The sequence below is a fragment of the Cyrtonyx montezumae genome, unplaced genomic scaffold (genome assembly GCF_038088225.1).
Source record: "Cyrtonyx montezumae isolate F1298 unplaced genomic scaffold, pur_monq_1.0 scaffold_8, whole genome shotgun sequence".
NCBI lineage: Eukaryota > Metazoa > Chordata > Aves > Galliformes > Odontophoridae > Cyrtonyx > Cyrtonyx montezumae.
The window spans coordinates 69,181,778-69,195,557 of record NW_027072089.1 but is presented as its reverse complement, the minus strand read 5'-3'; the positions used below and the strand labels follow the sequence as shown (position 1 = coordinate 69,195,557).

Genomic DNA, 13,780 nt, shown 5'->3' with positions numbered 1-13,780 from the left:
ACTCATACTAAATTGGCTTACGCTGACTTTTTACTGCCAGAAAACAGATTTCACTTGAACCAGAAGTCTGTAAAGGAACAGGCAGCAAACATATGTGAAAAGTATGAATTTCTTGGAGATCATTATTTGATACATAAATCAGAAAAATCAACTCTAATATACATGCATTCCTCTTTTAAAGAAGTTAAGGATGCTGCTTGGAAAATACAGCTGAATTTATTGTATCTGACCACTAACTTGGTAGACTAGTAGAAAACTTTTGTTGGTCTACATATTTTTCAGATCTGTAGTGGCAGAGATGTCAAGTAGGATGAAAGAAAAATTTAAAAAAAACCTAACAAACTCTATCCATTGTCCAACACAATTTATTTTCTTCAATAAGTCCACATTTTATTTAGCTCCAAATAAAAAGTATATGAAATACAAACACAGAGATGAGAGTCTTCATGTTTTTCAGGTCTCCTCAATGTACAGTAATATAAGAAGTTACTAAATATGACTGAGTTAGATTTGAATCCTACCTTCCAACATGCTGAGGTGCATGGCATCATTGGCTCGCTTTGGCACACTAAGCATCACCTCCAGGCCATCCTTAATCTCACCTTTACCTTCTTCACAGCACGTGAGCAACTCCTGCAAAAGTTAAGAAGACATGAACTTCCTGTCTTTCTACATTAACACAACAGGCAATTAAATGCTACTTCTAACATGCAAAAAAACATTTTTGGAATGTAAAATCTAATCCAAGGACATGATAGCAGATTTTGTACTTATCGGTATCTGTTCCTCATAGAGCAGCCCAAACTTTTGCCTAACCATCTCTAATTGAAATAATCAGTAGTTAGAGAAGGAATGTGCTGAAACATTACAATGGAATGTAAGGCGATGCAGTGCAGTGTCCATTCAAGACACATGAGCTGATATTCAAATTTCCTCACATTCTTTGAGTGTTTGAATGGTATCAAGATAAAATGTAGCTTACATGACCAAAATAATGTACTATGTTTCTTCTGCTTTGTTGATTCACTGAAGTTTATATTCCTTTTTAATAAGAAAGCTAAGTGATTCCTACTATCATTATAATTGCACTATTTCCATTTAACTGCCAGTACCATCCATCACTACAGCAAAACAGAACACTGCACTTAAATTTTGAATGACAAAATAGCAGAAAAATGCAACTAAAGAGATTAAAATTAAAGAGATTTAAAATTAAGATTAAAACTAAAGAGATTAACTAAAAAAAAAAGAAGAGGTAGAAGATGAGTAGCTTCAATATTACGTGGACAAATAGACAAAACTTCTGAAACTGGAAATGTTCTGCCATCATTCAGGATTTGGGCTCTTCATCCTTTTATGTTTCACACCATTTGTAGAAGAAAAGAAAATCCAACATCCATCTAATTCTACATCCATATTATGCAGCAAAACCATTTGACTCTGAAAAAACTGGTGAAATCAATCTATCATACTCTTTCAATACTGCATCGCCTATGACATTTTTAGATTCAACAATTGTTGAAATCGGTCCCCAAAACTTCTAAAACATGACAGCCTATCTCTGCAAGTTCTAACTTAATCGAGCTGCATCTTTTTTTTTGCAAGGGAAGAGCAGACAATAGTTTCAGTTAAAATAGTAGAACCACTTCCATCCAACACTACCTGAAATAATACAAAATGTTTTTCAGAAGTTTTAAAAACAATTATCCATGGACGCTGTTAATCAGAAAAGGGGACACATATATCAGTTACCATTACTTTTGTAGGCAACTACTACAAAACAAGCAATGTCACCCAGTACAGATACAGCCCAGTTCAAGAACACTGCTGCTCATCCAAGAGATCTGTTCACTAAGTGAAAGCTGTACTACAGGTTTTCGAAGGTTTTAGTTATTTTAACAGCTACTATATAACGGCATTATTAGGAACATTACAAGTACCAATAGTTGTGCAAGTATTTGATACACATACATACCAGTATTTTACAGTAGTTAGTACCATAAACACAGCTAATGGTTTGTGAAAATCTGTTGCAGAAACCATTAAAAATACACCTGTACATGCAGCCATTAATTACTTGTCTGCTCCAGAAATGCTAATGGTATTTTCTAGGTATACATTAGTAGACATGCCTTTTTGATTTACAGAAGTCTGGACAAGAAGTTTCTTATTTATGCTTTCTATCATTTTCAGCGATATTTAAACGTATGTCTGCTCAGGATGCTGTAAGTCTCAGAGCGAAGAGTAAAAAAGCATTCCTGATTTCAGAAAGAGCTTTGATTGCTTATGAGCAGCAGAATCACACAGAGAAGTTTGAATTAGTACTGACCTTTAAAAGAAGTTGATATTTTGTTATCCTCTGGACAGGTTTGATAAGGTAAGAAGAGATAGAGTTGGCCAGTCCATGTCGTTGTTGTATCTCCTACGCAAGAAGCAAACATTTGAGGACTCGTGAGCATCAACATGCAGATTAAAGCCTGTTCTGGTGGCTATGTGGTAGACATCAGCCAACATTTCTATTTTAGCAAGGAGAAGTAAATAAATGACAAGATGACAATACAGCCAGAGCAAGTGATTTGACCATGCATTTGTTGCCTGCTCGCTTTGTATAAACACATCCAAGGGTACACCTGTAAAACGTTTCAATAAACCTAAATTCAAGCAGCAGTGACAAGGGACACTGAATAAGTGGCAACAATTTTAATTTATTTTTTAAAGCAAGATCTGTAATTCTTGTTACCTTCCCTTCAGGAGAGAAAACAAAAACAAATCCCAGTGTTCCAGGAAAAAGCAAGTACTATCACATATAGGCTGAGGAATAAGTTTCTTAGATGGCATTCCTCAGATGGCATCATCTGCTAGTTAAGCTGATAGTTACAAAGCACTTTTCCCCAAGAGCTGTTCTGGAGCCACAAGGGGGAGCAAGAAGTAACACTTTCTAACCTAAGGAAAGAGGTTACACAAGAGATTGAAAAGAAATCTGAGCCACTAGTAAACAAACAAACAAAAAAGGCCTTCAGTAAGCCAAAGGAAGAAAATATAATTATGTGATAATTACATGAAAGAATTACAGATTTCAAATACCAATCATGGTTGAATTTCAAGGGCAGCATTTGCCATTTATTACAGTACTGTATGTATTTTAACCACACAATTTCTAACAGCAGATTAATGCACTGCAACTATATGCTTTTAAATCATGATTACAGTATCAGAAATTCCCAAGGTAGAAATCAAGGCAATTCTTGAATTTACTTATATATAGTCAGGCCTTCGCTTTTCTACTCTAGCTAAAGTGGATTAGGAAATTGAGAGCCCTGGATACAGTAGTAAAATAGAGGGATCAAAGGACACTGCATCAGAAATGGTGGCAAGAACAAATTTCAAATACAAATTGATCAGAACCCCTTGTTGTTTCTTAATGTAGTATTTACCAAGATTTTTCTTTGAAATTTTATGATTGCATCTGCCTGTTTTTCTGCAGCCCATCTGCTCTTGTATAACAACTGAAACCTAAACAGAGGTTTCACAGAAAGATTTTACCTTTAGAATCTCTGTCACTTTAGTGACAGACTATTGAAATTAACAGAAAGAGCTTCAGTGATATTACTATTCTAATGCCCCTCTCTCTACTTCTACAAACAACCCTAAAAAAACGTTGATGGCACTACAGGACTAGTAGCTCTGCACAGGAGAAGTGGAAACAAAATGACGTAGAGAGCAAAATAACAAAATCATCTATTAATAATGTGTTCAACCATAACAACATGTCCTTCAAGGTGGCCAGAACTGTCAAAAAACTTGAACAGCTGCTACACTTTGGTCTTCTCCAAAGTGGAATGCTACATGTAGGTCAAATAATTTTTGGGATTGAATGAGCAGTGTGGTTGGTTCAGCAGCTATGAACAGTGTTAAGTCAACTGAATTACCACTGCAATCAATTACAAGTTAAAGCTGCTCCAAGAAATTTAACAAAGATTGTCATTTTTAATTTGTACAATGCAACCTAAGCAAATTAAAATGCTAAGATTTACTGATTGTGCTGAGAGAACTGGAGATTTATGTTTTGGCTGTTGCTGCCCAAACCTGCTTGCACTTCTGAACTGCTGTGATATGACAGTGACTTCTAACACCAATTTGACAGATTTAAGAGACCAACTGAGGAATATAAATCGATGGAGTAAAAGACGTGATTGATATTCTTAAGTTGACAGTAAATTGTGGTATTAGTAACAGGAAACATGCATTGTCTTAAGAAATAAGGCACTTGACATAAATAAATATAAGTACATTACTCAAAATAGCAAGACCTATTTTTAAGATGGACATAAAGTACTTACATCAAAGTATGCTCCTGCGTGTTCTAGTATTAGCTGGGTAGAATCTGGCTTATTTTTACAGTAAGTAACATACATTTGGAACTTGTCTGCCTGCAGACCAAAATGAAACACATTATCAGAGAGCTTAATTTCTGACTCAAGAAGACTTGCTACAGTTGCCAGAGAACTTATCTTCTGTCTCAAGAAACCAAGTGACAAAGGATTATTTTTCAAGTCTGGCAGCACATAATAAAATGTATCAGAAAAATGAGACTGAAAACAATGGTAATGTATGTGAAAGTAGATAATTCATAGCTAATGAAAAGATACTGAACTGAACAAAAAAACACATGCAGGTTTAGGCAATCCACGTAAACTTCCAGAATAGGCAAGCATCAGCACTGGAGAGTAATACCTTAATTATTTTCCAGTTAAAGATACACAAATTTTTACTCAAATTTCAAGGAATAGTTACTTTTAGAGAGACTCAAAACTACAAGGGGATTTGAGAGCAAGCATCCACCCCTCCCCTTTTTCCTACCTCCCTTATTATTTCTAAGCACAAGTCTGAATACATTACCCATGTCACGAAGCAGTGTCCAACATCTTCTGGTAGCTGTTCATATTTTTCTAGCTCCTTGAGGAATATACTATGGGTAGAGAAAAAAAAATACAGTGTAAGGCATATGAAATATTTTCATTACAGCAACTGATACTGATCTATGGTCTTGTGAACGAAGACGGTTAGAAAACTTACTGTAATTCATACTAACATAATGAGCTAATTTAGGAAAAACAGAATGGGTGACAATATGTAATATAAGTTCCATATGGAGTACTGTGCCCAGGCCTGGGGCTGCCATCACAAAAAAAGATGTAAAGCTCTTGGATCCGGTCCAGAGGAGGGCCACTAAGATGATCAGAGGGCTGGAGCACTCCTCCTAGGAGGAAAGGTTGAGGGAACTGAGCTTGTTTAGCTTGAAGAAGAGGAGGCTCCAGGGAGACCTCATTGTGGCCTTCCAGTACTTGAACAGAGCATATAAACAGGAGGGGGAATGACTGTTTACAGGGGTTGGTAGTGATAGTACAAGGGGGAATGGTTTTAAACTAAGACAGGGGAGATTTAGGTTGGATGTTAGGAGGAAGATTTTCACTCAGAGGGTGGTGATGCACTGGAACAGGTTGCCCAGAGAGGTTGGGGATGCCCCATCCCTGGAGGCATTCAAGGCAAGGCTGGATGTGGCTCTGGGCAGCCTGCTGTAGTAGTTGGCAACCCTGTGCACAGCAGGGGCATTGAAACTAGATGATCTTTGAGGTCTTCTTCAACCCAGGCCATTCTATGTTTCTTTGATAAGAACTAATGTAAGACAATTCAATGCAAGTTTTGATGCAAAGATCAGAAATTGCTTCAGTACATACTTTCAGTACACAAAATTGAAAGTAGTTCCCAATGTAGGTTTCCTACCATTTGAGTTTCAGGAAAAGTTTAGTCTTCACGTCAAGAGAAATAACAGGTTGAATTATCTTTGGGTGCTCAAAGTAACTAAAGATACCGATATTTGTGCCATACTTATATTCTGTTGAGTTTAGTGATTTCCATCTCTTCATGACAATTGAAAAACCTACAGCAGTATTTTAGTGCATTCATATAATTTCTTAAAAGCTCAAAGATGACTGAGATTGAAAAAGACAGTTTCTAATGGTGTATGCCTAGCTGCAAAAAAGGAACAATTCAAACAATATAGCAATGTGAGAAAAAATCTTTTAGAATTTTGATGGCAAAGAGTCCATTATTCATATGCACAATATTTTTATTAGCAAATCCCTTAGGTCATCACGCAGAGTTACCAGTAAAATGGAAATGAGAGATAAGTCACTCACTTATTGTGGAACTCATAAATTTCCTGCATGTTTCCAAAGATAATATGCTCTTTGTTTACAATACCAGGTGGGATCTCCTCAACTCCACTTGTCATTTCCCATAGATACGTCTGCTCGGAACAAAAAAGATGTCATAAAAGGTTGTTAGAATGCTGAACAGAAGCACTCAGGTATCCATAAGCATGCACTCACAGAGAGAAATCCATGGAGATCATGCAGAAGCATCAACACCAGTTGTGACACTGTCTGTTGTGCTACATATACCTTGTGATTCTGACAGGAAAACCTAAGTTCTAAACCTGACAATTTAACACAGTTCTTGAAACTCCATCATTTAAAATGCATAGTGCTCTTGACAACCTCTAGTGCTTCAGGATATTGCTTATCAAGGTCATGTCTGCAGTCTAGAAGTTTGTGTTGTGTGTAACAGATAACAGCGAGCATTACTAGCTTGAGCATAACAATTATTGGGCACCTTTCCATGGAATCTCCCTGAATTTCTATTCAAAGAGTCAATGAGTAGCAGAACATGTGATACACATAATAAGAGAATTAACACAAGCTCTCCTCTCTTGCAAGCCAAGCACATCAATTAAACCTCAGAACTTTTTCCCCCTCTCTCTCCAAAAAAAAAAAAAAGACTAAAATTCAGTCCTGACAAATGCAAAACATATAGAATGAATTCTGAATTGGCTGATAATTCTAAGTTTCTTCATAATAGCAGAAAAAAATAGTTAATTTGGTCTTATGACAACAAACTAAAGATTTTTGGTTTTTAATATCAGAAAGAAGTAGAAAGCAACAGATTGAATCTTGTCTTCAAAACTTACATCCATGCATTCTCGGAGGTCTCTTACATAAGCCTTTTCTGTCTGAATTAGCTCAGCCATAATAAACCTTAGGTGACAACAGAAAGATTAATCAAATCTCAATCTGCATAATCGTTTTGATTACATAATAACCAGAATACACATTTCTCATCAGCTTTTGCTTATTCCACTCCTCTAAGAAAATCTGAAAACTGAAATGCTTTGAGAGAAAAGACATGAAGAGATAGCACTCTTGCATTAGTAACCAGTGCAAAATAAATGGGGAAAGAGATGGAAATTTTCTCAAATGCTTTTCATTTGATTTAACTTATCCTCTCCCCCCCCCCCCCCCTTACACATTTATTTCACATTATTTCTAAAAAGAAAAAAAAAACCAACAAGTTAACACAGGTCTAAGATGGCTTTGAAAGTCTAAGATTCTGACATGCTAGAATTTAGTGTAAGAATAGGCATGTGAATGAAAGGTGGTAGGAGCTACTGAATGGTATCACTCTTTTACTGTTTATCCAATTTCTAAGCTCTCAGACAAGCCATGACAGTTGCTTCATTATCACAATTGATTTATGCACTCTCAGTTATTAAAAAGAAATGAATTCATTACTCTTTCCTGCGGGCAGATTTTCGTTTTTCTTCATTAAGCTCATGAGCAGCATCACGCAGTTTCACTTCTGACCCAGGGACACTGGCTGGGATTATATCCAGCTGCAAGCTTTTGCTCTTTATGAAAGAAAGGAAGAATTGATTAAGGAAGCAGACAGGAGAAAATTATAGATAAATCAAAGAGAAGCAAAGATTTTTTTGTGTGTCTATCATCACGCTCCAATTTCACTTACCGATTTATTAGGATCGGAGGAAATACCCAGAGCTTTCTCTAAAGAGGTCCTGTATTTCTCCATGCGCAGAGAAAAGTCTCTGTACCTTTTATCCACTGCCGTGACACATTTTTTAATCTCTGTTGCATGAGCATGCCCTTTTTCACAAAAGCCATCAGCCAGCTGTATCAACAACTTCACCCTCTCTTTGGTTTGCTATGAAAACAGGAAAATATCAAACAGTTACTAACTCTACCTGTCATGAAGAGGATCGTTTTGCTTAACCTGCTACTCAGTACAGGTGGAGAAGTCATGAAAGCAGCAAGCTTCCTCCTCTTGTTCCAGAACTCCTTTAAACAGATACTTTTTTTCTTAAAAGAAACGTCACAGACTCTCTTTGCTGGCACCCAGTGAAAGGACAAGGGGCAATGGGCACAAACTGGAATACAGGATGATCCATACAAACACAATGGAAAACTTATTTACTGTGAGGGTGGCAGAGCACTGTAACAGGCTGCCCAGAGAGAGGTTGTGGAGTCTCCTCTTGCAGATACTCAAAACCCTTGGACGCTTTTCTGTTTAATGTACCTAAGGAGAATCCTGCTTTAGCAGGGGTTTGGTGATCTCCACAGGTCCCTTCTCTGCTATGGCTCTGTAATATAGGTTTTCTTGAGTTTTACTATTACATGACTAGAAGTAACTCTTTTTCTTTCAAAAAAACATGCTCAATATCTAATCCAGAGACTAAATTCTGCTAGGCAAGCTTTTCAGAGCATGGATATTTTCCTTGCACTAATACTAACAGATTTTGATCCCATCAAGTGTATTTCATTCAGTACACCAAAGCACTAACATTGAGACTGACCCACAAAATCTCAGGAGCCTTCCTCCCTTCATACAGGGGCTTAATTGAATGCTGTGATTGATATCATTTTTGTTATGTACTTTACACTTTAATAGATTAAGAATATATTCTTTATTTTTTTATGTTGTTTCTTTTGTTGTCATGCAGTTCTTAGAAACTAAGAGAACAAAGAAATGAATTTAGTGGTGGTTACAAGTGCTTTTTCCAATTACCTTGCTTTCTCAGATCACACGCTTTCCTGTACAAATCATAAACTACCCACCAAAGATGACATTATACTTCCACCTATTTTTCTCAGATACCATGTCAGAGTAAAAGATACTGTCAGGAGCCTGACTAACAGGGATTTGAGCAAAGCAGTTAATAAGAACTTTTTTTTTTCTTTTCTGTTGTTTGTCCTTCCAAGTTTTTCTATTTTTTTCCTTTTTCTGATGGTCATTCTGAGCATTTCACCATGGCATTCCAAGGAAGCAAGGGCTAATATCTCCTCCCAGCAAGCAGTGAACTGCAAAGGGAGTGGCACTAGGAGCATCCTTTCAAAAGGGGCACCAGCATCATCCTTTGCCTGACAGAGGAAGTAATGGGAGGAAGTGGTACTCTGCATGCTGGAAGGAATCCAACAGAACCAAGGCTGGAGCAAAACTCAGAAGAAAGAAAATCCAAGTTTGAAAAGCAAATACAATCTGTTCTTTCTGGATTCTCTTTTCTCCCTTTCCACACGTCCCATGACCAACTCCATCCCAAGATATCTTCTTGATTGAGGCAGTCCTTACATAAATGAACACCTGTTTACTTTCTTGTTCTCTGAGAAGACTGGAGAGCCAAGAGGTGGAAAAAGGTGACAGTTAAAAAGTGAAACACAAAGACAGAAGGTTACTTCAGCTCAGGTACTCTGGTCATGCACTAGTTGCTGCTTTTTCACATGAGAAAGCTAGTAAGCCTCACAAGTAGCAGATGCACCTTTGTACGAGCCTCTAGAGTCACAGAAGAACACAATTCTGCCATAGCTCAAAAGTATACAGTAGAACTGCAGACTTTTAATAAAATGAATAATCTAAGGAGTAAAGATTTTTCCACTATTTTTCTATTATTTTTTTATTAAACGTCAGATGAATAATTTGTTGTCTTGTATGTTATATCCTAAATGATCATGGAGTAATCCACAGACACGAGGATGTAAAAACAGAAATCAAAGGACCTTCGGGGCTTCTGGTTGTTTGTTGTTGTTTTTAAACCATTTTTTAAAATCAATTCTGTCATGAGAAATCAACTGCACATCAGGCTGGTAAGACTCAAGCAATATACTGATTATCTTCTGCTTATCTTTTGTTCTATTATTTTCTAAGTAGAAATACAGAGATTAAGTCAAGACAAGAAAACAAAGCTTGACAGACATCTTTATTATCTTATTTGCTGGGGTTTTTTTTAATAATATGTAATTTTATTTATCTTACCTTTGCCGTGATCTGAAATTCTTCATGTTCTTTTAACAGCTCTTGAGTATGCTGGATACTGGAACCAGTGGAAGTATGTGTGGATAAATAAAACTCCCCATTGTCGTGAATCCATTCGAGAGCCTAAAATAAATATAAAAAAACAAAGGAAGAGTAAGAGAGAGGGCAACATACTTTTGGCAGTAGATATCAACTGTAGTAAGCATTTTGTGAACACAGGTGGGTAATGGTTAAATTTTACTCTGCTCCGCTGTGGCATTTGTGGTTTCATTAATATACTCCAGAAGTGAGCAAAAACTACTTCTTAGTTGCAGCATAAGCTTGCTGAACTTCAACATAAATATGCATTTTCCAACCTAAAAATTATTACATTACGCAAAGGAGGAATGGTGACATTTATTAGATATATTAATGTATGTACATTGGTAAAAGTCAATAATATTTTGTTATTGAAACTGAATCACTAAATAACTGCATACTAAAATTATTTTCCTTCCACATCCTAGCATTTTTCCTTCTTACTACTACAAATCACACTGTCCCAAGTTATGGTCCATGTTCCGCCCACATTAATATGCACTGTCCTTATAATAGTTGTGATGAACCCTACTGTCCTTCTACTAGAAAAAAATTAAGAGTCCCCTCAAACTTCTGCTTAACACTAAAAATCAGAACAATGACCGAAGGCACGCCCTGCCAAGTTGTTTACAACCCTCAATACAAGCTGCTACGGCAGTATGCAGAGGAACACGAGCTTAGAAGCTTCTTGGTTCTGACAAGGCCAGTATCAAACATTCAAGGAATTCATTCCAGTTTGGTTAAAATTCTGAATGTGAATATCTAAATTTTAAAGACTGTAAAGGCATATCAGGATGCCATTTACGTAGCTGCACAACAGCATGGATGCAAGCCTGATGAAATAATTCTACACCTTTCATGTGCCACTGAAGGAAACAAACCAAGAACTCTTGGACTAGAGTAAAGAAGAGAGGCACATCAATTGTTTTCCTGTATGATGTTTGTCATTCTTATATCAAACTCTGCCAGTGAAAAGTGATATAGACAAGAAGTATGACTACTGTTGATATCATAATTAATGACTATTTTGATACTTCTTTTCAACTTTTTAGCCCCCCCCTTTTTTTTTGGTGTCTCTATTACACAGTGCTGGAATGAGTGATAAACAAAACTTCCCTTCAGCAAATGTCATCTTTTCACTACTTGGTAGTTCTTAAGAGTCACAACATGACAAAAATTTATCTGGATGTTAATTCATACAGTTTAGGCCAGCTCATTTCATGCAAAGATCAGATTTATATGCTGGAGACACACATAACCATAAAGGAACTGAAAGATTTAGAGGCCACATGAGTCTTTAATTTTGGAATGGTTTGTCATTTTATCATTTTTCTTGCAAACTACTATGTTATCTTTTTCTATATCAGGGCACAATGTTCTGAAAGTACAAAGAATGAGTTCTTTCAACTTCCCAAGAAAAAATTATACATAGATAACAGTAATTTCATTTTCTGGTTAATCAGTGTAGTGTCCCAATAAAGGGGGCAGTGACTAAATGGGAGGCTGTATAACAGGATTTACAATGAACATGCTGACAGATCGTTATCTCTAGTGTTTGACCATTAGTCAATAATCTCTGTACAAAAGCAAGTAGGTCACATGCTTAGCAGAGGTTGAGTTTAAGGTTATTCAGAAGTGGTGAATGGGGCTGGAGGGTGGATGTTGCTGGGTTTTTTTTTAGAGACATATTCATATTTCACTCCATTCCAGGATTTAACTTGCATTACTTTCTTCATGAAATCACTAAAGACAGATTTCAGAAATATTTCAAGAGAGACCCAAACCAGACTCCTAGTCATTAAGTTTCTGTCTACACTGCTTGTCAGAAAGAAATAAAAGATTAGCTTTTTGAGTCCTTTAAAGTACATCTAACCGTATTTCACACTATGGGTATTGCAGAACAGGAACAGATAGCTTCCTTTCCTTGTCCTGCATCCAGTTAAACAAACAAACAAAAATTGTATTTGCAGATCATTCTAATTACTAATTCCATCTTGGAACCCCATGCTTAATTTTAGGATTTGTATTATGATTAGTAAAGGAAATTATTTTAGTGGTAGTTTTTTTAATTACTTAATGGTTATTTCCAGACTGTTAAAACAAACAAACAAAAAACCCCCACCCAACCTAAAGAATAATCTACAACCTAAGAAACAACGAAAACAAGTACACAGAAACTGCAAAACCCTTCTCAGCCCTTCAGTTACATTGTTCATTGAATTATCCAACATCTCTGCTTTCTTGAACTGCCAATCAGTTTAATGAGATCCTCTTCCACCCCAGCATGTGAGAAAAATGTTGTGGTTATTTCTCTGGTCCCATTAAGTGTGTGTATGAAAGTTAACAAGTGTAACCACTTTTCAAACACAAACTTGTGAAAATGAAGCTAGCCAGTACCAGACCAAGCCAGCAGAAACATTTAGATATTCTGTATTAAAACAATTTATTTTTACTTAATTTTTGATCTTTCTGATGTTTGAAGTCCTAAAGTCAGTAACAAGTTTCTAACAATGGGACAAGCCAGTCTATGTCAAACCTTGATTATACTGGAGAGAATTTTTATAGAAAACTCTCACCTGCTTGGCACTTCTTTCAAACACCACATACTGCTGGCATTGATCAAGACGTCTCTTACGCATGGTCCAGTAATGCAGCACACGGTTCTCCCGCTGGAAGAGTTCATTCAAGATATCTAAAGGAATAAGCACAGTTTCATCACAAGTTGTGACAACCAATTTTGAAATAACTTATTAAATGCAGTGGTAGAAAGTAGTTTACACTGTAGAATGTGTAATGCACTGATTCTGTTATTATGCTTTGCTCTTTGTCATGTTTTCCTTTGTCATTACTACTTATAGAAATGTTGGTTAAAGAAACTAGAGATGTTATTAAAACCTATCTGTAATGTCTTTTCTTCTGTTAGATGCCTTTCATACAGGGACTGGTACTTATATAGGACCTGAAAATGTATTATGACAAAGATAGTTCTTGAAGGATTTTCTCAGAAAGAGTGAATATACACAAATAATGACAACCTGTCTGAAGTTCCAAGCTAACCATAGAAAAGATTTTTCCTAATATACTAGTTTCTTACAAAGTATTTAATACGTATGGGTAAACATGTAACCATAAGCCACTAAAACAACAAACACAACATAATCAGAGCATTAGATGTACAGAAACACAAGTAATAGAAATATACAAAATCACTAAATTTGTAGTTCCTCCTGAAAAAAACAAAAACAACCCCCAAAAACCAACAGTGTAATTGAGTACACTGACTTGCTCGGACTCACTGTGCCTTGATAGAATTTCCATGTAATCAAATAATTATATCCACTCTTTGCTATTCCATTTCTGAGTATCAGAAGCTGAACAGCTTAGAAAAGTAAATTCTACTGACATCCTGCAATTCTCTTTATCTGACTTAGAAGTCCTTTGAAGGCAAAGTGTTTTGTTTACAATACGCTTAAGATTTTATCTGCACTCTTCTTCTTTCACGCTTATTGTTTTTCATTTCAAACAAAAGAATCCTAGCAGT

At 36.2% G+C, this 13,780-nt stretch overlaps 1 protein-coding gene across 3 annotated transcripts in view; it reads right to left on the bottom strand.

The window, feature by feature from the left end:
* Positions 1–13,780, bottom strand: part of TRIO (trio Rho guanine nucleotide exchange factor) — a 230,644-nt gene that overhangs the window by 80,010 nt on the left and 136,854 nt on the right. For all 3 annotated transcript variants that reach the window (XM_065752445.1, XM_065752448.1, XM_065752446.1), the window contains exons 20-29: positions 12,816–12,931; positions 10,162–10,284; positions 7,864–8,058; positions 7,632–7,747; positions 7,031–7,097; positions 6,201–6,310; positions 4,900–4,969; positions 4,341–4,430; positions 2,330–2,422; positions 522–633 (exon numbers count right to left, since the gene is read on the bottom strand). In XM_065752445.1, coding sequence (XP_065608517.1) covers positions 522–633; positions 2,330–2,422; positions 4,341–4,430; positions 4,900–4,969; positions 6,201–6,310; positions 7,031–7,097; positions 7,632–7,747; positions 7,864–8,058; positions 10,162–10,284; positions 12,816–12,931 — 1,092 coding nt within the window. The remainder of the gene's footprint in view (positions 1–521; positions 634–2,329; positions 2,423–4,340; positions 4,431–4,899; positions 4,970–6,200; positions 6,311–7,030; positions 7,098–7,631; positions 7,748–7,863; positions 8,059–10,161; positions 10,285–12,815; positions 12,932–13,780) is intronic.